Genomic DNA, 24,579 nt, shown 5'->3' with positions numbered 1-24,579 from the left:
TTTATCGTTCGTTTAGAGTCGTGTTTGTGTCCACCTGATTGTTTTATTATCGAAGTGTAACATCTGACACCAAAGTGATCACCAAACACATGAAATGTTCAGATGTAGATAAGACGAGCAGGAAAATATCTGATGTACATAAGAAAGATTGTTTTTCCTGTTTGAGTGCACTGACGGTTTCATTAACACTGTCAAAAGATTATGATGCTTGAATGCTTGAGCTGCTGTAGCTGCACAGTTACATGAAGACTTTATTTATTTCAGTGTTGAGTCTTTAGTAGTTGGCTACGTCCTGTTCTGTGGTTAAAATTTGGTCCAAGTAGCTTAAAATAATCCATAAACAAAACCCAAACAACCCTAAACTAGTTTGACAAACACATTTTCATCACAAAGTCCAGTGACTTGGTGTTTCTGAAGCTTCAAGTTCAGCATGAGTCCAGATTTTATAGTGTTTAAAAACAGCTCTGGTGCAGAGCTGAGTGATGAGGACAGAAATTTGTCTCACAAAATTGTAACATCTTCAGTCGATACTCAGTTATGTCAAATCTAACATACTTATTGAGTTTTATCAGCTCTTTTCCAGCTCTGGTGTGGACGCTGCTACACATTCCTGACAAGCGTCAAATGAAAAACAAACCGGAGTTGAATGTTGGTTTGCAAACTTTTAATGAGACAAAACTTAAAACAATAAATTACAAGAAATCTGGATAAATAAATATTTAGCTATTTATGCATTACCTTCATTTTCATTAACAGTACTTTGACAAAAGACCAACAGCAGTAAGAAAACGGGCTTAGAAAAAAGATTTTTTTTTTTATGGCAAATCAGATCAAACGATAAAGTCCAGCGTCCCAGACGAGATCAGTCCTGCATTTCATGTGTTTTCCAGTAAATATCTCTGTGTGTTTTACAGGACGAGAGTTTAATCCACGTCCGAAGAACAGACCTCGACTGATCAAAATAGAGATTGGTTGTAAACTTATTGAAAGTGTTTTAGGCTCCTCTGAAAAGTATCTGAATCACATTAATGTGCGATGTGATTCGTTCTTCAGCCGTTGGAACTCCTTCCATCCTAATATTCAACTATGAACAAAACTAATTCATGTTTCACTTAAGTGTTACACGCTCCCTGCTCTCTTCATGTTTTACCTCCAATTTAAATGTGTGAGTCGCTGTGGAGACCACATCAGACCAAACACTGCGTCTGTGAGGTGAATCAGACACATTTCAACAGTCATTACAGCAGATTGTAAGAGTGGGAGTCCTAACCAGAGGGCACGGCAGCGACACAGTGCTGCAGGAGTAGAGTGTTCAAAGGGAGACGTTTGAGGATAAAAAGAGGTCTATGAGTGAATCACTTCATCTCTGCTTTCAACATAAATGTCAAACCTGCAGAGAGCGGGGTGTCGGTGCTGAAGGATGAGCTTCTTTAAAAGCTGGATGCAGGTCCAAGTGTCAAAGCAGCAGCAGGACTTTCAGGTCAACATCCAATCAGCTGCACTGAGTCAAAGCTGCGCTGCACGTTTCAATGTTTAATCCTCAGCAGGTCTACAGCCCCTTCAGAGACGACACTTTCTTCTTCCGAGCAGCCAGCATCTCGTAGAACGGGTCTTTGCTGATGGCAGCTCTGCAGGTGGAAGATGAAGAAGGTTAGATAACAAGACTTCCAGGAAATCATCATCATAATACTGATCATCTGCAAGAGAGAGAGAGAGCGAGTAGGTGTAAATGTGGCTCACTTGATGCTGTTGATCCATTCGTCCTTCTCCTCTGCGGTCGGGGCGGAGATTCTATAAAAAGTGTGGTTTCCCTCGACGACGCGTCCGTCTGCCTCCGTCTTGCAGGCCTTGATCACCTGATCTTTGTGGTCCGGGATGTAGAGCTCAAAGCAGTTCTGGGAGAGAGCAGAAAAAAACAAGATGAGTCAACAGGAAACGTCTGAAAAGTGCAAAAAACCCAAAACAATAAGGTGTGTTTTGAGTTTGAGGAATAAATAGATTTCCTGACGACGGGATATAAAAAAGAATCCAGAAACAAAATAACTGATTTATGTTGAGAGGGATGCTGCTCTGTATCTGCTGACACTGGATATGTTTTAAAGAGAAAAAAATATATATCCAAAATATCCAACTGCAGCAGGAGAAAGATACATACAGTATATCAACATTTTATGACATTTTATGCTGTTTTTTTGCATCCAGCAGCTTATTGTTTGTTTTGGATATAGTTATCAAACTTTTCTGACATGACGCTAAGCTTAAAGACCTCTTATTGAGAGAAAAAACAACAGAAATTAGTCATTTATATGACAATGAAAGAGAAGTAAAACTTCACTGGTTTCTTGGAGTCATCGACTTCTCTGATACTCAGATTTTCCAGTGGAATAATTCCTCTGGGTTCTTTATCCTGATGAACAGCAGAGAGAGAAATGAATTACAATGAAGGAAATCTCAGTACTTACTTAACCGTACATACAGTATTTAGCAGATATCTCTCATGCTGCAGTATATCCAAACAGGAAGTACTTACAGTTGTGTATTCAAAGTAGTAGAGGCAGTTATCTGTGAGAATAAACCAGCGTCTCTTCCAGGTCTTAACTCGTCCCCCTGAGGAGAGATTACAGGTGAGTCAGAAAAGACAGAAAAATTGAAAGGTTGTTGGACTTCAACACTCTGAAGCACACTGACGCCACAAACCAGCAGGTTAAATCGAGCCGACTGATAGCAAAGACGAAGGCTGAGGTTAAAACTTGAGTCCAGCAGTTGGAAACAGATGTGAAACTTTATTTATTTCACATCGGGGCACAACAGCAAACAGCGCAGGGTGAAATTAGATTCAAAGATGATTTATTCTGAATCAAACTGATATGAAGGTGAATGCGCTCAGCCGGTGGGAGTAAAAAGACAGGGAGGAGGAGGATGAGGAGGAGGGAGGGCAGCTCAGAAGCAAAGCAGTGCAGCAAAGCTGAGGAGTTTAAGGATACGTACCTCCTGGAGTCAAAACCCATGAAACACAAACAAATAAGAAGAATGTCAACAAAAAACATTTTGTTCTGAGTTTCAACACAAGTTTGTCCTCGTCATGTTCAACGTGCTGTTACAGATCCGGTCCACTAGAGGGCCCTCCAGCTCACAGTGACTAACTGATCCAGACTGAACGAATTAAATTGAAAAAGGTAAATGAACTATTTCACGTACCGAGTTTCAGCAGCCATCCTTCTCTGTCTGGGTTGAAGAAGGTGTGTGTGAGGTCGTTCCCGTCGTCCTCTGGGATCTTGAAGGGTTCATTCTTGATGCTGTCGTAAAGGTTCTGCACAGGGTGAAATAAACATGATGACATGTTATAATACGGATTATTGGATTTTACGTCCGTATCACAGACGGGGATGTGACTTGAGCTGTTAGTGTTGCTTAAATTGAAACTTTGAGTTGTTTTAGGAAAATAAACTTGTCTCACCCTGAGTAGCTCCTCCGGCAGGTCTCCTCCGTCATTGATGCCTCTGTTCATCGCTGTGAATCTCTGAACGGAGGGTTTGTCCTTCACGTTAGGGTTGTGTAGACTGGTGTTCAACATGATCACAGCGAACGACAACACGTAACAGGTATCTGTACAACAGAGAGTGTGTGTGTGTACTTTTCCCAGACATTTAAAATCTTCCTGTGTTTGTCAGTGCAATTAGCTGATTTCAATGATTTGGATATTTCACGATAATCTACGTGACAGCAGGAAGTCAAGACAGAAATGTGCAGCAAGTAAGCTTTAAAAATGATTTCAATATAACAGGAGATTGAACTGTCTGTGATGTGTTTTTGTGGTTGAGTCTGAACATTTTTCAGAGCTCTGCACACATTATGTGGCCAGACTTCATGCTGTGAAAAGGACTTTTTGGGAAGAATACTTATTTGACCCTGAAATTCTGTATTTTTACTTTTTGTGTCAGAACAAAAAAATGGGACAGTAAACTAGTTTTTTATTTGTGTCCGGCTCCTGAACACACATGTATGTACCTGTGCTCTGAAACACTCCGGGGTTGCAGCGACAGTATCGCTGGGCGAACGCCTCCATCATGCGGTCAATCTTTTGGGCCTCACCGGGCAGCCTGAAGCTCCACAGGAACTGCCTGAGAGCCTGCACCAGGTTCAGGTCTGAGAACTCGTGTAACTCCAGGAAGGCGTGCAGAACCTCGATGTTGAAGTCATCTCTGCACAACACACACACATGCATGGGGGGGGGGGGGGGGGGGTTTCACTCACTGAGTTGGCAGCTAACAGAGTTGGATGAGATGTGATGAATCAGATAATAACAGATTCACGGATGATCTTTTAGAACTGCTAATGCACCATAAGCTCATATATATAATACAGTATACTGATAAGGCCTGATTTGTACATTAGGATATAAGGATTAATAGAGATGGGTTCTCTGGGTCTGTTATCATGACTTACTGTCTGATTCCTGCTATGACAAGTCAAAATGTTTGCTGTGAAAATGACTATTAGTTGGACGGGACGTTGTTAATGTCACTTACCTCTCCCCGAGGTAGTCGCCGATAGCCGTCTTATTAAGCCCCTCCCCCTTGTAGAGAAACTGGCCGATGTCATCGCTGGTGTTTTTCAGCAGGGAGCTGTCAATCAAGAAGCGAATCCCCTGAAGGACACAATCAAAACACACACAACACAGTCTGAACATCACATAATAAAAATGCAAATATACTCAATATGAACTCCTTCAAAAGAAAAGAAAGAAAGAAAGGAGTTCATGTCCGTTGAGGTACAAACACCAAGTGATCACAGGTATCGCTTATTTAAATTTTCAAAAGTGCATGACAGGGTGTCAGTTTCACCACAGACTTAACCTTCATCTGGAGCTGCAACCACCATCAATTCATCGTTTTGAGTCAGTTTTAAGAAAAAATACCAAAATGATCTGTTGCAGCTTCTCCTGTATGCTTCTTTATTGTGTTTTTATTATCATAATAAACTGAATATCTTACAAGTCACTTTGGACATTTTTCAGTATTTTCTGAGGTTTTACAGATAAATCGAGAAAATAATCACCAGATGAATCAACAATGAAAATAATAGTTAGTTGCAACCCTACACATATCTGTTACATGAAGCACAGAAGAGCCTGGAGTTGATTTATTCTCACCTTCTTGGGGTCCATGTTGAACTTCTTTCGGCCCATGGCCATCTGTTTATTCCTCTGCATGCTTTTCCTAAAAACAGATTAAACAGAACAGAACCTCAATAACCGGCGCTGCAAACACAAACACACTGTTGGTGTGTTAAATCAACCCCAAACCCACTAATGCTGAAACAGTTGTTTCAGTTTGTCAATTTGCTGACAAAAAATGTATTAACAATAATTTGGACAAGCAAAAATGCCAAACATTCACTAGTTCACCTTCTCAAATGAGAGGATTTGTTGCTTTTCTGTTTTATATAATTGAAAATATCTGAGTGTGGAGATACATTCTCGACCTGGAGGACACACACCACAGCCTTCCTCAGCTGAAGAAGGTGAAGCTTTCCATGCGATTGAAAGATCTGAGAATAGCTAAATAAGTAGACCTTATGTTTAGAATATTTACCACTGAATAGCTTTGGGTTTTAATCTGTTGGTCGGACAAAATAAGCAATTTATAGGCTTCATCTTGGGCTCTGGGAAATGTGATGTCTGTTTTATAGACTAAACGATCATTATATAAAATATTCGATAGATAAATCAATAATGTTAACAATAGCTACTTGCAGTGAGCTCTGTTCTGCGTGTCAGGCAGATTTTTCTGGTCATTTTCCCCATGAATACACCTCCACTTAAACAAAGGCTGAGTGGACCATAGCTGCCCACGCACACGCACAGAAATGGTTGTTGAGAGATACTTTACCTCTCTTCAGTCAGGCCCAGGTTTTCAATCTCATTGGTCACCTCTGCTATCTCATCCTTCAGCCTCTGAGAGCAGACAGGGAGGAGGAGAGTGATGAAACAGAAACTAAAAGGAAACAACAGTTGACATACACGTGATATTTGTCTGACCCTTCACATAAACCTCTGGAGATGCTTTGATCTCACCGTCAGCACAAAGCATCACACATGTCTGCTGGAGCTACGTCTCACTGACCAACACATCCAGACTGAAGACATGACCCAGAAACCCCCCCCCCCCCCCCCCCCCCCCCAAAAGTGCAGACATGATTCACTCCCTCTGAGTGCGACTCATTCTTCCTCTCGGCAGGAGTTTTGTGGAACAGCCGCCCTCTGCAGAAAATCCTCTCTGGGAGCTGTAGCACCTGTTCTGGGGTCAGAGCTGACCACCATTCCCCTGCTTCCCTCTCCCCTGTGCTGACCCAGATTTATCAGCCCCCCCCCGGTCTGTTTGAGTGTCACACTGGAGGGGAGACGGGAGTATGCAGGATCAAAGACTTTGACTGGCTTAGCGGAGCTGCTCCGGAGAGCTCAGAGGCAGAGAGGTTATGGGAGGAAAGAGCAGAGGAGAGAAACAGATGGAGAAACATTGAGGCCAGCAGAAAAGATAATGAACAAGGATAATTATAGAAGAGAAAGAGAAGCAGACGAGGCCGGCGTCTCACATTGGAGCTATAATCATCTACAACTCTCAGCGAGTGTGTGTATATGTGTGAAAACCAGGTAAACAAGGTAAATAACTTCATTTGTCTGGATTCCTCCATGTCCGTTTCCATGGTTACACCCCCGCATAAACGAACAGCGTCCTCCGTCTCCATTACTGGAATATTTCATGGCTCATTACCCAACAGCCCCCCGGGGCAAGACGGGGCGGGGCTTAGAGGAGAGAAGTCGATCTCGGTAATAAACTCCATCAATCTAGTCGCACAGCGTCACTGCCCCGAGGCCGTGTTTGTGTGTTTCTTCGTGTTTCTCTTTGTTTGTGTGTTGTTTTGGATGCCCACCTTGCTGACCGAGGACTAGGGATGGGGTTCCATAGCATTTTATCAAATCTGAATCCTTTCCAATCCCTTATTGAATCTTTTTTGGTAGTTTGTTGAGGAATGAAGACAAATATGTACAATTTTTATTTATTTCTCTCAGTCTCAAAACTAAACCACAGAGGTTCTACTGTGTTGAAAGGTTGGAGGGCTTTCACCACATATTTTGTTACTGCTCTGTGATGTTCAGTAACCCTGTCGTGACTCATTTTTCCTTTTTGCTGCGAGGGAAAACTGCGCTTGCTCCTCACTGTCCTACAACTGCAGAAGTACAAACAACACAGTGGAAATATTATTAATTCTACTTTATCATTCAGCAAATAACAACTAAATCAATCAATGATTTCTCTGCACATACAATGCACTTAACTTGAAGGTGAATTTGTTGTTGCACTGCAGGTCACAAAAAACAGTGCAACACCGTGTAGGCTGAGGTGGAGCACTCCTCCCTTTTTACTTTAACATGACATGACATGACAAAAGGTTGAACTTTTAAGCGGGGGACTTGTCGTGAGCACCCTCCTCCAGATACTGCATTTCATAGTCACGTTATTGACTTTGGTGAAGTGTATCAACACAGTCAGTCAGTCTTGTTAACTCTGTTGCTGAAGTAGCATGTGTTTGTTTACGTCGCCATTTTGTTTTCTTTTCAGATACCTGCAATGTCACAAAGAGGAAAAAGAGGCGATCTGAGAGAGATCGTGAATGAAAGATTCAATAAAGGATTTGATGGCTGTGGAGCTTAACGGATCCGGGTCTCTAACCAACTTGGAACCAGATCCAAAATAAAATTGGCTATCGGATCCCATCTGTACTGAAGACTATTTCTAAAAGATTATCTAATGGTTTAACACTTGGACCGAGTGATGCAGGTTTTAAAGACTGATAGCAACATGTTTGTATTCAGCTTTTCACCTCAGGAATCCTCTCTTCAGGGTAATTTTGCTTGAAAGTTGACTTTTTTATCCATACTCAAAATAGTTGACAATTGATCAATAGATTTTTCTGTCAATTCCTTGATCAGCAAATTGTTTCAGCTCTAATGAAAACAATTCTTAATTGCAGCCCTAAACTCCGGCATGTTGGAGGTGGAGGATATCATAAATAAATATGGAGGTATAAGGTCATTATCGGCTCTTTTATTTAACTTTTAACATTTATTTATCTTTGGATGGATGAGGAGGATGAGGCCTGCTTCCCCCCATCGTGCAAAACAAATGTACCCAGATAAAGAGCTGACACAGACAGTCCCGCTAATTTATTTAAGGTTGCAGGGGGAACTGAGGCGGGGGGTGAACCCGTCCCCCCGGGCAGAGAGAGCTAGAGGACGCGCACACACACACACTCACACTCTCACACACACACACACACACACATATATATATATATATATATATATATACACACGAGCCACCCTCTTACACAAAGAGGATCATCTATCGTGAATGCGTACAGTAACGCTCCGATGGTCATACGCCTATACCCCCCCCACCCTCCACACACACACACACACACACACACACACACACACACACACACACACACACACACACACACACACACACACACACACACACACACACACACACACCTCCCTAGGCACACTGGTCTAGACATGGAGGTACAAAATCTACTCAAGGACACAGAGAGAAGAAAGAAAAACCTGAACAATGTGATGTTCAAACAATGGAAAGGCAAAAGGTTCACAATTTTTCAAGTCAGTCTTGAAACAATAGCCAGGTGTTGACAAGAATATTGAAACCATTTTTTCTTGCTATTAAAAGATCTCTTCATAATGTGCTGTCAGTGTAAGTGATGGGAGACTCCTCGTTCTGAGTCCTCGTTCTGAGCAGAAAAGTATTCAAACGTTAATCTGAAGTTAATATGAGGCTTCAGACGTCCGAGTTAGACAGAGAAAACCAGGGAATGTTATTCTAAAAAGACTTTTGGAAGATATCCATTTGATTTGTCAAACTCAGACTACTGAAGCATCATTTGAACTTCAGATAAACGTCTGAATACGTTTTTTGCACAGAACGAGGACTGTGGATGTTGTGGACATTGTAAAAACTGAGAACATATCATTTAAAAGATGAAAAGTTGAAATGAAAGAGGCTTGCAACAGTCCAGACAGCCGCAGGGTTCACGGCAGAGACAAAAACAAACTCCCCTTCAAGGCTGCCCGGTTGAGAAAGCATTTTGTCCAAGAAGTAATAACTGAAGGAGTTGAACTCTAGATGAATTCAGCTTCTTTAAAGATTAACGAAGAAATAAAGGTGTAAAGGAGTAGACAGACAGAGAGAGTGTGTGTTGTTACTTGTATGTCGTGCAGTAACTCTTGTTTTCTTCGGCGGATGCTTTCCAGCTCCTGTCTCTCCTCTGGACTGAGGTCATCAGGCACTGAGGAGAGAAGCACATGGAGCACTCAAATACACACTATATACTATATACTGTATACACACACACACACACACACACACACACACACACACACACACACACACACACACACACACACACACACACACACACACACACACAGGCAAAAGGAAGAAGAGAGACCTGAGAGTCCCACTGCTCTGGGTCACTATGGCAACACAATCTTTGATCCATGCATCCAAACCCCAAAGGGGAGGATGAAATCAACCCCCTTTGTCTTATACAGATGCACACACACACAAACACATCTGTTTTAGTTGCATCTTACAACTGAAAATGATCAACATTCATATTTGCCGGAACAAAGCAGAAATGATAAAATAGAGGCTATTTAAACACTGAAAAATGTTGTCGAAAAGTCTTTTAACAGACTTCTTTTGACTTAATACAAGGTAGCCCAAATGAAATGGTACAATCCATCTAATGAGTAACACATATTAGAAATAAAGGAAGCTGAGTGTCTTGTGGATTTTTGCATCTGACTTCAAAATGAATGAAGACGAGAAAAGAAGTTGTCTAAAAGAGGAAATGTTGGACAAAAGATCTGCTATGTGGGAGTGCTGTGGTTTTGAGACAAGATGAAGTAGAGAAAAACAAGTTCTCTCTCTTTCCAGCAAGAGCTACAGACATTTAAATCTGCATATATCTGCGGAAACGGTGCAACTTTTCATAAATACGTGCTGTTTTTTTTACTGTTCATTACAAAGAAACAAAGATACTGCAATGTTACTGCAACATTATTCAGCCTGACGATTAACTGGATGTTGGGTTATGTAAACACCATCTCCATTTTTCAAACTGAAACACCTTTTTGCTGTCAGCTACTGTAGATGTCACTGGTTACTATATTCAAAAGAAACGTCAAACGAAACATCAAACGGTGCATGAATAACACTTTGAAAATGGCACATTAGACTTGATATCTTACTGTATCTGTTAAGCTCAAATGTCGATACATTTACAGCTCACCCTTAACTGTACATGACCAAGTGTGTCCTCTGATAGAGCAGAAGTTCATAGCTCCACAGACACACATGACATCTGCAGAGGAACGATAAGGTAAGGAGAGAAATGTGGATCACTGACTTGTGGTTTTTCTCAAGAAAACTTGAGCAAGAAAAGAAAACGGAAAGAGAAAGATTCAATTCCAGTAATAAGAGCTGCAGCACGTAGAGTCATTGTCCTGACCTGCATATTTCATGTTTCACTTCTAAAAGTGTTCAAACATCACACCTCTGCGCTATGAACTATAATTGCTGTTCCTCTCCACTGGGTGCCTCATATTAAAGCTTCTGCTATGGCTACTTTCTGAGGCATATAAAATGCTCTAACCAGAGACAAAAGGTGAAGAAAAGGCACAGTGTATGCAGAGTAACAAGGAGCCACAGAGGACATATCAAGCTGAGCTGCTGCTGCTGTTTGTCTGCCTCATTAGAGGAGTCACGCTGCCATTATGACCAAGTTACTCAGAGTCAACCTCTGGAGCTAGAAAGAAAAATAAGAGCAGGTTCACAGAATCGTGGTTCGATTCATGTCACGATTTAGGAGTCACGGTGGGTTCGGGTACAGCCCAAACCCGAATTGTTCCCAAACAACTGATTTAAAGGACGCAGACGGGTCTTATAGTGTGACTGACCCGCACGCCCATCATCTTGTTATGTTAACTACTGCTATCGGCACATGTTGCTAAGTGCGTACTGTTAAAAGTTTCCTGGCCAAACTCGTGCTTGTGAACTTTGGTTCCACATTATGTGCATCAATTTACATACCATGTAGTCTGCATGCAACTTTGTGCACCTGATGGCCGGACCGAGACAGTTTGGCACAAAAACACAAACCGTTACAGCCCTAGTTGACGATTAAACTAGTACATCAATTGACTAATTGTTTCAGCTCTACAAATATATATATGATAATTTTATAATTCCTATCATAAGCTCTTTAAACTTCATCTGTTAAAAGCAAGAGGCAGTTTCCTTTTGTCAAACCATTTAAAGGGACTTTCTTAGGGCACGCAGACACCTATGACTATGTACAAGGCAAATTAAATTGAGTCCAAGGTGGTGTGACAGGTGCCACAGCCTTGGATACCGATATCATTTACATGCTGCAAACACAGACAGTGACGCAGTCATCACACACACATGCATACCCCTCGCCCACAGAGAAAGGTTTAAGTAGGCCGGAGCAGCTCTTATTATAAACCTGAGGACAAGAATAACGCACCATTGTGAGCGGAGAGGCAGTGAAACTGGCATTCACACTTCCTCTCTCTGGCTTTTCATTAAGAGAGGAAATAACAGCGAGGGGATTTATGAAACACTGTCATATCATCCGTCTCCCAAGCAAACAAACATACACTTTCTGACGTAAATAACAACAAGCACTTCTGGCTCCTCAACCAGCTGCTCTGCATAGTCTGGAGGTCACAGAGTGTGTGTGTTTGTGTTAGCAAGTAATGGGACACCTTGTCGTAGCAATGCTGCTGATGACCAGCTGCTATGGCCAACCAGCATATCCAGTCCGAAAGTTCACTCTCTATCCTCCTACTTCCACTCTCTGGTTAATACGTTATGCAACACATTACTTCCTCTGATGACACAATGACAGATGCAAAAAAAAAAAAAACAACTAACACCACACGTATGTTCTGGCTTAATTTCCGGCTTTCATTAGGTTTCCGAAGAAGACGTGACGACACACACACACACACACACACACTCATTCGGATAACTTTCTGCAAAACAGCTCTAATGCAGAAGTTATGATGACGCACTCAACACCTACACATTTGTGTCATAATCCCGAGGTTCATACCAGAGACAGTGTTGGTCTGCTGAGTGGCTTCACCACCAGTCTCAATGGTCCCAGTACTCCCAGTGCAGCCGAAAACACCCTGTTCTTTAGTATTTAATAGTTTGATTCTTGCTCCAGTTATTTTTATAGCGCCAGCTCCAGAGTCCACAAGTCAAATGTAGTCATCAATTACAGTACAAAACAACCTGATTCCTGCAGTCCAGTCTGGTGTCTGCAACAGCACAATAATAATCCAGTCCTGTCCGAGCCCTCCAATCCCAATCCGGTGGTCCTCTAGTCCAGCCTCCCTGCTTCTTAATCCTCAGGCACTCGTTCCAGGACAGGGGAGAGGAGGGGAGCGGGCCTGCAGCTAAATGAGGATGAGCGTGTTTGGGAATGTGTGTGTGTGTGTGTGTGTGTGTGTGTGTGTGTGTGTGTGTGAGTGTGTGAGGGGAAAACCCTTGAACTCTCATCTCTCTCTCTCTCTCTCTCTCTCTCCCCTCTGTCCATCTTGACTCCTCCCTCCCTCTGTGAGCACAGCATCAAACACAGGCTCCCCCACGTGGACACCAGTGTCCGAGAGAGAGAGAGAGAGAGAGAGAGGAAGAAGGTGGGGAGGTGCAGTTTTGCATGTCTTCAAAACAGAGTATGTAAAGAGATGAGGAGGGCGCAGGCATGAGGCTGACTCACCTCTCCTGGACACCAGCAACAACCAAAATGCAACAAATAACAAATACATAAACAACAGCTCTCTGCTCTGGCAGAATTAAATCTTCCTTCTCTGCTCAACACATTTGCTCATAGAAAAGAGCACACAGCTGACCCAGGACCCAAGGCAAAGCAGTTTGGTCATGCCAAGAAAACTATCTGTGTTTTGAGATCTGGCGTCTGGCAGTGTTCACAAGGCAATAATTGTCAGTTTCAGTGTTCACAAGGCGATAATTGTGCGTTTCAATGTTCCCTGGCCCGAGGATAACAAGCTCAAGAGAGTGATATAATCCTGCGGTTATGGTAAACTCCCTGGTGACTGATCCCATTCACACGGCCTCGAAAGTCCAATAAGGAGGCAGAAACAAATCCAACAGCACGGGAAGAACAGGGGAGGACAAAATGTGCCCTGACACAAAAAAGAAAAACATCCTTAAGTGACAGAGAGAGGAAGTCTCTGACAACTTGAACTGCTGGAAAAGTCTGGAAAAGTATCTGTCAGGTGGGAGAAAGCTATCAAAATGGAATACCAGTATTATCACTTAAAACTAAGGTAGCACTCATTCTGTCAAGTGGAAAAGAGCTATGAAAAGCTATATGTACTTAAAAACCAATTTATGTTATTGGTAGTCCATTTGGAAATCTTTTCCCCACCTGGCAGAATCATACATCATATTTTAAAGCACATTTGGTAATCTGTAACAGGTTTTTTCCTCCTGACAGAATATGATATGTCACTGTAAATCACATCCTGTAGGAGTGGCTCAAATTGTCAGAGGAAACACTAGTGCAGTTGTTAAGAGGCTGATTTATTAACCAAGTTAATTCTTGTGTTTTTGTGGCAGATTCCCCCTTCTCTGGATTGACCTTTTGTAGTCAGTGTGTCCAACTCTTTGGTCACAAGTTGGGGAAACTGAGCTGAGAAGTGCATGAAGCCAAGTCAACTAAAAAGCCAAAGTATTTCTGAGGGCTAGCCCTTCATTTCAACCAATAAAAGGGTGCATTGATTGTATTTAAAGACACATGAACTATAAAGTGCTGCACAATAAGCACAACCCCCACTGAGGTCTGGCCTCAATCCAGATTAATAATAATGGATCCCTTGTGCCAGTTAATAAAGGCTGCCAAAGAGCATTAACAAATCAGTCAGGCGAGGACTTGTTGCCTTCGCTCTGCTGAGAGGAAATTAAATGCTGAAACACATTAAACTACCAGGTATTCAGACAATACGTACACTACAGTTATCTAGCGTTAGATAAAGTTACGTTAGTTGCGAGTAGCTAATTTAGCTAACGTGGTTAGCCTCCAGGTTAGCCCTGCTCACAGTAACTAGCAACTTACACATACGTGTAGGCAACTTACCAACTCCGTCTTCCGACTTTAAAACCATGTTTGTGCTGTCGATCAACGCTGGCTTGGAGAACAGAAGCTAAATGTTTAACTTTAAAGTAACTTTAAAGGTCGAAGGGTATCAGTATCTTCTCACTCAGTTACCGTTAGACTGGCAGTTAATGACAACTGTCTGCGGAGAGACAGCCGGCGCTGGGGCAGGATGACGTAGGTTCTCCGGACTGCAGCAGCCAATCAGAGAGCGGCTAAACACAAACAAACCTATGTCTGTCTATCTATCTATCTATCTATCTATCTATCTATCTATCTATTAATACTCATGATAGATCGAAACTATGACGCACAAGTAAGTCACAATTTTAACTTTCTAAGTCAACATTATGAAATATTAAATCTAGATTTAATATTTTATTTTTGAAGTGACGTTTATGAAGTAATTAGTCAGAAATTGGACTCTTACGTAATAATTATGATTTTTTTTATGTCATGATTATGACATACTAAGTCAGTTTCAATTTTTTATTTATATAGCGCCAAATCTTACATATAGAGCAGGTCTAGACCGTACTCTTTATAATATCAAATAGTATTATTATACTGTATATACTTATAACATTAAGTCATAATTTTGAGTAGCTCATCTGTGACTTTTTTCCAGTGAGGTATTGTAAATACATTATGTGGACCCCAGCAAGAGTAGCTACTGTTACTGTAAACAACGAACTCACTGTCATCATTTTAACTTAGTATCTCATAATTGTGGAGTGGGACCTGGCTGCTATGTTGTTTGCAGCCAGTCTGTCTTGTCATTTTGACTTTCGTATTTCATAATTTTGAATTTTCGTCATTCGTATCATTTCAGCTATTTTTATTCTTTGGTGGAAATGGTTTCCATGAGCATAATGTGTGCTGAGAGAAAAGGAGAAATGAAAAGAAATACTGTGTTTGCATGTTTCATAGATGGGTGTGTGTAGTCTGTATATGGGCGTAGCTGCGTGCTCACAGAATCAGTTTTAACGTGTTTTGGCCTTGGGATATGTATAAATGATGTTTTAACACTCCACCCTGTTGTATGTGTGTACAAAGTGATGAAAGGATTGGCAAAGTGACGTAATCTTCTCCTCATTCAAGCAGGAAGAAGATACAGAAGAAGTTAAAAACAATTAACTTTAAAGTTATATCCCTCCCACCTGCTGATATTTATCCAAATGGGTGTGAAGACTGAGGAAGCAGGTTTGATATCAGAGGCTTGTGTGTGAGGGAAAGAGGAAGGGAGAGTAGAGGATGTAGGGAAGGACAGAGGAAAGGAGGGCAAAGGATTGCAGCTGTGTGCTTGAATCAGTGCTTTATTCAGAGTTTGGACACACTGAAAACAGGATATGCTGAGGAAGGGTAGGGAAGAACTGCTGCAATTTAACAGTCTAAAGGGTCAGCTCAAACACAAAAGACATATGTTTTTCCCTTCCAGTTAGTAACAAAGCTGTGAACAGTTTTCATGGGGACTATTTCTTTGGTAGAACGTAGTTCCAATGAAAACAGTTGACAGTCTGTGGATTATCCAGAGTAAGAGGAACATTGTTTATGGAAAGAGAAGGATTTTTTTAAAATGTAATTTTCACCACAAATAAAATCCCATTGTATTGAGGTGGAGGCACAAATCTCTGCATCTCAAAACTTGGACAAATTAAACCAAAACCATCTGCATGACTAGATACCCTGAGAGATGAACTCTTTCATACTTTTAGCAGATAAATATAACAGTAAATGTAAATCCTCATTTTCAAAAGGAAGCTACAGAATCTGCTTCACAGCTAAAGGGTTTTTCTGTGAAATCATCACTGTTGCAGAGGCCTTGAGGCTTCAGGCATAAAAATAATGAAGAAGAAAGCAGAGCAACAAAGAAGAAAGCAGAGGAAATGACAATAAAATGGAGGGGGAAGTCCAGCTATAGACAGAAAGGTCATAAAAGCTGTACAGCTAAATGGAAATAACCTGGGTGAGTACCGTGCTGCTTTCATTGTGTCAGAATGGCGTTTGAATGAATGAGCACATTGACACAGTATAAAAGCACCTTGCACCGAGGGAGATCAGTGGGCAGCGATGGACATTATGTCACTCCAGCACCCACTGGAGAGGAGGATCCTGGACCAGAGGATGATGGGTGTGCGTCATGCTCTCAAATCAAGCCCACCATCTCACACACACACACACACACACACACACACACACACACACACACACACAGTTTGCCTGACTCGTGTGTACATGCACACAGAAATGTCAAAACCCAGCATGGCACACACACACACACACACACACACACACACACACACACACACACACTACAGAGCGCTCTGTGTCTTGATAACCTAACAGAAAATCACCACGGCAACTGAACACTAATCGCACTTTGTGCCAGTCTTGCTCTCCATGTCTCACTGTCTGTTTCAGGAGTCACATAAGAGCAACATTTAACCAGCAAAGATCTGTAATAATAACAAAAAGCGTGTTTAAACAGCTGAAAATTAAGGTTGTTTACTTACTCACAAGCTCACAGATACTACACATTTTTATTTTTAAGACGGCAGAAAAGTGTATTTTCTTAAAAACACTTACCTGTGGCTGCAGCAGGTGGCCCTGGTCGCACTGACGGACAGAGAAATGCCTGGAAGCTGGAGGCGCACAGCTCACTCACAGTCCCCATCACAACACAGTGTGTACTCAGGAGTTTGTGACAAAGCAGGGTTCGAGGCTAAAGGTATCCTCTCAGCATCTCTTTGCTTTAGTCGGCATGATACTTAACTAAAAGGAGAACAAATCAGCGGCAGGCTAAAGCTCTGGCCCTTGAAAAAAGACGTGGTTTAGTGTTTTCCCTCCCGGCGGCCACCAGACTCTGACAGACTCTCAGAAAAACACTCTCTGCTCTCACTCTCTCTCCTCCCTCCTCGCTCGCGTTCACATACTTGACCTCACTCCTGAATTCAGCCTCACGCACTCCACACTTGCACTACAATACACACAAAAACCTGTCGCTTCATAATACACGTATGTACTTTATGTATTATATAGATCTGAGTGATTCACATATAAAACGGACACATAACGCCGTATATAGACACACACCCACTGTTGTGTCACTTTGAACAGTTGTTAAAGTATTCTTGGAAGTGATGACAAATGTACACACACAGCGTATCCTCCTGCTTCACACCCCCACACACACATCCGAGGCCAGTTTAGTCAGAGCTGAGCAAACACACACACACACACATATACAGGCACATACAGGCACATATGTGATGTTGCATATCAGTGGTGGAAGATATATTAATACCCTTTATTTTAGTAAAAGTCCTGCATTCAAAATGTATATAGGTGTTTCAAAATTGTATTTATTTCATTTAAGCGTTAAGTATTACATGAGTTTTATCACCAATGTGTAACAAAATCTCAAAATGTGAATAAAAGTACTTTAATTTGAATATGTTGGAGTGCTTTAATTATATGTCCATATCACGATCTGTTTATGGCGCCTGGAGTCTTAATATATATATATATTTTGTGTTTTTGAGGATTTCTAACTTTCTTTTTGTGTGTAAATGAGTTTGATTTCAGTGATATTGTGACAATATTGACTAAATCATTTGGAGATCTTGTGGTACAGATCTTTTTGTCTGTATATAGATAAATCATATGTCTATAATTAAAAAAATAAGTATATGCAGAGTGTTATACTCTTATATAAATGTGATTGTTATCACTTATGCATTAAGATGTGAGCAGCATTTTAATGTTGTAGTTGGTCAAATTGGAGATATTTTTGCCTCGAGGTGGAGATCATTTGAACTGCTTTACTACAAACTGTTGCGTAGTTTAAACTATGTGATAGCATCATATTTTATAAACTGGTATGTTTGGTATAAAACAATCTGCAAAGTAACTATGTGCTGGAGTAAAAAGTACAATATGTGCTATGAAGTACAATAAGGTAGCATAAAACAGAAATACTCAAGTAAAGTACCTCAAAATTACAGGGTAACTTGGGTAAATCTACTTACTTTCCACTTCTATATGTGATCCAACACAAACTACTGTCTCAAAAAAACCCACAAAACGTTCAGCACAGGAGAGCAAACTTTAGATTGAACCTAGAGAAAGAAACAATCAATAATCAGTTAGAATCAGTGGTATCTATTGTTTCTGTGGCGGTTTGATGCAGTTACAGTACAGCAAGTTGCTTTTGGACCAAAGAAAGAAGTAACAGTATTTACATTTACAATTGTAAAGGTCTAAGCAGTAGCAGTAAAGTATTGAAGTCAGAATCAATCAAGTTATTCCTGCAGCTCAGACAAAAACTAAAAGAGATATTCACTTGTGACCTTGAGAACAGCTGTTCCTGACACCTGATTAAAGTGTTTTATTTAGCTGACTGAGTATAACACCAGCACAAACGTTGTAGTGGTTGTGTAGGCCTTCCTTACAGATGAAAGGGTTTCCCCATCATGCATATGTCAGTGTGACACCTCACTGTAGCTATGTGTGGAAAATGTAAGCAGTTGTCGTAGCGCAGAGAGCTAGAGCTACATATACATCCACTACAGCTATTTATATACTGCATCTGCCATAAAGGACCAGTGCTGCTATTTAGGTGGACCCAGTGTGATATGATTGACCTTGATTTTGCCATTTTGAAACACAATATGTTTCCTTATTTTCACTCCATTCATGAAACTCATTAAATCTCTTTTCCTGCTCTGTCTCTGTAGAGCTGACCTCTTTCTGTTGCACTTGACCTCAACCACTCACTCTTGAACTTTCATCACTCCTTGCTGTGTGCACGTGAGCTTTCCCCTCTTCATCAACTTCAGCTTTATGAGATTCAAACTCACAAAATGCAGATTATATAAAAGCACATCTTGAGCTGGAAACCAGACGTCACAGGTGGCAGGTGGTACTGAGAAACAGAGGAAGAGTAGGTGGTGCGACGTGAGCAGCCCCACTGAACTTTTATGTGATTTGCATATAAAATAAAGAAAAAAGGGGAGAGAGAGAGTCTGTTTCCACAACATCAGGCTTCATCAGGCAGTGATGCTGACAAATTACATACAAATGGATTTTGATATATGCAGTTGGGTTAAAGTTCCTTGAGTTGCTCTGCTGGCTGCTGCTGCTGCTTGTTCAAACCTACTGTAGTGCACAACACAAAATCAACACCATCTTCTCTTCACTTAGTCTTTAAATCAAAGTGTATACAAATAACAGGTGGTGGAAGAAGTATTGACAAGTAGAAGAACAGACGTATTATCAGTAAAATGTACTCAAAATGCCAAATGGCCCCTTTGAAAGTGTTATATTTATCATTTTATTGAAAATGTATCACAGATTCATTAAAATGTAAGCAGCCTTTTCATGTTGTTGGGTAGTTTCATTGATAACATTGTGTATTTTGTAAACATCATAGCTTTTACATGTTAAGCAGATGAACTAGAAGTGGTAAGTACAATAAAAAGTACAATTGTAGTGAAGTAGAAAAGTATAAAGTATCATAAAATGGAAACACCAGTGTTGATGTAAAATCCGCCAACAGTCGGAGCTTCCTGTTGTTTTATTCACATGTAGGATGATTAATGTTTTTTGGCAGGATATGTAAGATTAACATGCTGAAGGCGAGGAACGCATAGATCTTCTGAGTGATCAGCCTCATCTCTGGATGTGTTATCTTTCTCAATATGAGTGGTGTCTGTCCGCGTTACAAAAACCAAAGCGAGAAAAAGTATGAAACATAATCGCAGCACACTTTCAGATGCTTGTTTACATTATTTTCATCTTTTCTAGTTGTGAGTCTCCTGAGGGGAAAAAATAAATAATAAATAAATATAGTGCCATCACTCACCTTATCTTCACCTCCTCTCTCAGCGTGGCTGTCCTTGACTCCTCTTTCTTAAATGCATTGGGTTGTCATGACAACCAAAAAAGCCCAGCATGTAAGAGAACAAGTAAGCACAAAGGATATCTTTCCTCCTCCTCCTCCTCCTCGCGGGTAAGAAACAGTGTCATTCACCTTCTTCTTGCTCAAACACAAAAGCTGTTTTTTATTTGTTTATGACATTAAATACTTTAATATATTTGATATGTACAGCTCTGGTATTCCAACATCAACTATTTAATTTATCTGTGAGCTTTGCAGGTAAGGTTTGTCCTCATTATGGCGGTTGACGAAAAGTTAAGGGATCAACAAAGCTGTTAAAATTCATCCTGAGGGGAACGTGAATATCAGTCCATCCAATTAGATGAATTAGATAACGGGAGAAGCTGTCTGCATGGAGTCTGGTGAGAGGAACTCATTAAAAGACGAGGTCAAAACCACCATGGAAACTCTGAAAGAATGCCAAACATGATCTGAATTTTCTCAAGTTTAAGGAAATATATTAGCCTGATTCCCAGGCCTCTGAGCTGCTGCACACATCTCATATTTTAAATTAAAAATGAAGTGAAATGAAATGGCAATTCAGACACAGATATTATTTCCCAAAGCCACTGAGTGGGCTGCAGCTTCCTTTCACCTCAGTTAAACTGCACATCTATGTAGCAGAGGAAAAAGTAACCGTATATATTTTAGATAAGTTTGCTTCAGATATGTGAGCTCTACAGACTATCTCAAATTGGCAAACACTTACAGAAGATGAGCATTTCAGAGAGCACATTTCAAACATTTAAAGGTATCAGTTGGTTTTACATGTAACAGGATTTAATGGCAGCAGTGGCCCAACCTGAAAGCCTTTGGCAGGGAAAATATCCAATCTAACAAATGAGGAAAAGCAATCATCACTGAATAGGTCTTTGAAACATCCTGAGTGTCTTCTGCACCAGTTCAGTCCTATTTCATCTTTCATAGACAAGACAGAAAGAGATTGGAGGCAAAGGGCCTTGTAAAAGGAGAAAGATGGACCCTCATGATGCAGACGGAGACATATTTTGGAAATAATTCAGTTCCATGGCAACCCATTAGACTGAAGTTCATAAAAAAAGAAGAAGAATCCAGATCTGATTATGAGGAAAAACTCACATTTAAACTATTGACCTTTATTGTGCAAATTATTTAGGCGATGTGAGTGTAATGATTCAACTTATTCAACAGACTCACACGTTAATGAAAGTTGAACACAGTTATCTGCAAACGATTCTCATTTGTGGCATCTCATAAGAAAGACTGTCTTCCTTATTTAATCCTCTGAGAGATATAGAAGTATGTGTGTGTTTCTTATTTTTTGTTTTTGTGCTTTCAGTTGCTTCTCAGGCTTATGTTTACTTACATGTGATTTCTGCATGTTTGTCTTAAGTGCATGTGATGTGGAGTTTTTCGCTGTTTTTGGGTAGGCAGGTCTTTCTTTTCCTATCTTGTATTTTAGTTATTATATTAAGATAATCCTTTATTAATCCCTCAGCGGGGAAATTTGTTACAGCAGCATACAGGATAGTGCAATAGAGACATAAGTAGAAAATCAAGATATAATAGATAAAAACAATTAAGACTATTATAAAAAAGCTACTAAAACTAAAAACCAACTCTAATTTACAAATTTACAAATTCACAGAGGATAATATAAGAAGATCTTTATACGGAGGGAAATTGTTGTGCAGCATTTGCAGTACAAAGTATCAAATATCAATAAATCTAATCCAAATCAAAAATATACACAATGCCAAAAATATAAACAGGATAATGGTAAGGATCATATAGATATGTATGAGAAGTGACATATAGCTAGGTATGCACAATATCAAATCTCTAGTGCAGGTAAGTGTTAATTCAAAATGTTTATTTGTTAACGATTTTTGTTGTACATTTTACTTTATTGTACTAATAAAGTACCTTACCTTCCTGTGTGAAAACATGGGATTTGTAGAAGTGACCTTGGCTTGTTGAAGTCTTTAGAGGAGCATGAAGAGGCTGCTGTGTCCTCTGGTGGCCACTGGGTGGCATCACTGCTACAAGGGACAGTGTTTATTGTGTTATTTACAGACAATGCAGCTTCAATGGATCAAATTTATGCAAATTTTAGATGTTTATGTGTGAAATCATGTGATTATATTTACAGAGAAATGGTGACATGAGAAAATAAGTGAGTCAGGTCAGAATGTTTAAACCTATACTGCATGAATTATGTCTTTTTACGGGGAATATTTCAACAGATTTTGTGGGAGGTTCTGATAATGTATTAATCTAAACATTGATCATCCTCTCTCACTGTCAGTGCCCTCATACTCACTGTCGTCCAGTGGTGGAAGAAGATCTTTTACTTAGGTAAAAGTAGCAATAACACACTGTAAAAATACTCAAGTAAAAGTCCTGCATTCAATATTTTACTTAAGTAAAAGTACAAAAATGTTAGCAACAAAAATTACTTAAAGTATAAAAAGTAAAAGTACTCATTAGGCAGCAGAATGGCCCCGTCATTGTAATATAACGGTATTATATACTGTATCATCTGACTATTATTACTATAACATTACTATTAATGTAATAGCTGGTGGAGGTGGAGCTAATTTTAACTACCTTACTTTATATATGTTACTTTTTGGTAGTTTATCCATTAACAATATATAATTTTAGAAAATAATTACAGGTTTTTAATCTGAAAAGTAAATAAAGCTGTCAGATAAATGTAGTGGAGTAAAAAGTACGATATTCCCCTCTGAATTGTACTGCAGTAGAAATATAACGCAACACGTAATAGAGATCAACAGAGATTCATTTCCATGTTTGTATTTTTCCCCAACAAGTTTAAGTCTCGATTTAAAGGTGTCAGATTTATCTTACTCTGTTGTGACACTACTTCCTGAAAGTGTTTTTCCACCCAAAAATGCAACATGATGCTCACTTCTGCTCACCATTTGATTCATCAGAAAAATAACAACGATATTAATAAATGGGTGGGTGTGGGGGTCATAAGACTTCCTGTTGCTTCAGGTTAACAATATGTAGTGAAGGGTTGAGTCTTTCTTTGATTCATAATTCATTTGTTCACATTTATTTGTGCTTCTTTACATGAAAACTTCAGTATTGATTCTGTATTTCTTCCAGTCTGTCGTCACTGTCTTGGGTAAAGCGGATGTTGCAGCAACATTACACATCCCTCACATACTCAAAGGTTACCCAACTGGTCTCAAACACGAAAGGAGAAGTCAAAGCAAATGTAGATTTAAGAGAAGACACATCAGTCCACTTCACCTGAATGTAGTTCACACACCCTCCCTCAGAAACATTGACCTGACCCCTGAGTGTCCCAATAAAAGCTCTGTGTAGGAAGAAGTGATTATTATTACAATCCTGTTTGACATTATTGAGGAGAGAATGAACAGAGATGACAAAACCGCCCGGTCTGGGCTCTGCCTGAACATTTCTCAAATATTTTCCTAGTTGAGTCGATTACCACATCTATGTAAGCGTATTTGTCTGCTCTTCTCCCAACGCAGCCTCTCCACTCAACTCTCACATCTAAAGTACGTCCCTCACACTCTGACAACCTCTGTGGGAAATTAACAGCAGCCAAACGAAGGCCAAGTTTGACTGCTTAACATACCAACATCACAAATGTTTGGAGGTTAAATTCAAAGTTCAATGAAATGTGTTTGATTAACAGTATTTGTTTTTGTGCAGGAACATTTTATTCCCTGAAGGCATCGACTATTCTCGTGGTTCTACATATTTAAAATCAATATATTAGACATCATGACATCAATCAGTATAAATAACCACAGAGAAAATATGGGAGATATATCATGAAATAGTGGAATAATCCAATATTGTTTTTAAACTCAGCTCATTATGATGAAATGTTATTTCATGCTGCTTCTTTTCACAATAACAGAGTTTATTGTAGGTCATTTTTAGCCTTGCTAGCTGCAGGGATCTAGGAATGGAAATGTCTATCAGTTGGTCCAGACTGAAATACCTCAATAACTATTGGATGTTATGAAATTTTGTTCAAGCATTCATGCCCCCCTCAAGAAGAATTGCAATAACTTCAATGGTCTTTAGCTTTTTTTATCTAGTGAAATCAGCAGGTCAAAATACATTGTGTTTATGGCCAATTGGCAAATGTCAGCATGCTAACATGCTAAACTAAGATGGTAAACATTTGTGGTTGTGAGTGAAAACTATTGCATTGTTTCAAAAACTATTGCATTGATTGCTGTTGCTCTGGTACAGATATTCATGGTCCCCTCAGGATACATTTTTAACAGTTCGTGATCCCTCAACTTTTCATCTAGTGCCATCATCAGGTCAAATATTGTCCAATATGTTTGGTTTAT

General features: G+C 40.1%; 1 protein-coding gene across 5 annotated transcripts; it reads right to left on the bottom strand.

Annotated features, from left to right (window-relative positions):
* Positions 1-709: 709 nt before the first annotated feature.
* LOC139302920 (cytohesin-1-like) lies at positions 710-16,966 on the bottom strand. 5 transcript variants are annotated; one of them, XM_070926573.1, is made up of 14 exons: positions 16,892-16,966; positions 15,034-15,037; positions 9,287-9,369; positions 5,892-5,956; positions 5,153-5,219; positions 4,530-4,648; positions 4,009-4,202; positions 3,458-3,606; positions 3,199-3,310; positions 2,989-2,991; positions 2,531-2,607; positions 2,336-2,407; positions 1,741-1,895; positions 710-1,628 (listed from the first exon to the last, which is right to left on the bottom strand). In XM_070926573.1, exons 1-14 carry the CDS (start codon positions 16,964-16,966, stop codon positions 1,550-1,552), a joined length of 1,254 nt encoding a protein of 417 aa, XP_070782674.1. In that variant the 3' UTR covers positions 710-1,549. The 5 variants fall into 5 exon arrangements, with proteins under 5 accessions (XP_070782674.1, XP_070782672.1, XP_070782675.1 ...); XM_070926571.1 differs by lacking the exon at positions 15,034-15,037 and having other exon boundaries at positions 16,879-16,966; XM_070926574.1 differs by lacking the exons at positions 15,034-15,037; positions 16,892-16,966 and adding an exon at positions 14,275-14,390.
* Between the last annotated feature and the right edge of the window lie 7,613 nt (positions 16,967-24,579).

Source organism: Enoplosus armatus, chromosome 20 (genome assembly GCF_043641665.1).
Source record: "Enoplosus armatus isolate fEnoArm2 chromosome 20, fEnoArm2.hap1, whole genome shotgun sequence".
In the NCBI taxonomy this organism is placed as follows: domain Eukaryota; kingdom Metazoa; phylum Chordata; class Actinopteri; order Centrarchiformes; family Enoplosidae; genus Enoplosus; species Enoplosus armatus.
This window is presented reverse-complemented; position numbering and strand designations above follow the sequence as displayed.

What these genes read in the sequence shown, in the direction of transcription:
- LOC139302920 (XM_070926571.1), bottom strand. Translation starts at nt 16,966, where the DNA reads ATGGGGACTGTGAGTGAGCTGTGCGCCTCCAGCTTCCAGGCATTTCTC. An exon ending in GCCACCTGCTGCAGCCACAG is followed by an intron (nt 9,370 to 16,878) that starts GTAAGTGTTTTT and finishes TTCTCTCCTCAG; the next exon opens with TGCCTGATGACCTCAGTCCA. An exon ending in GAATGGATCAACAGCATCAA is followed by an intron (nt 1,629 to 1,740) that starts GTGAGCCACATT and finishes TTCCACCTGCAG; the next exon opens with AGCTGCCATCAGCAAAGACC.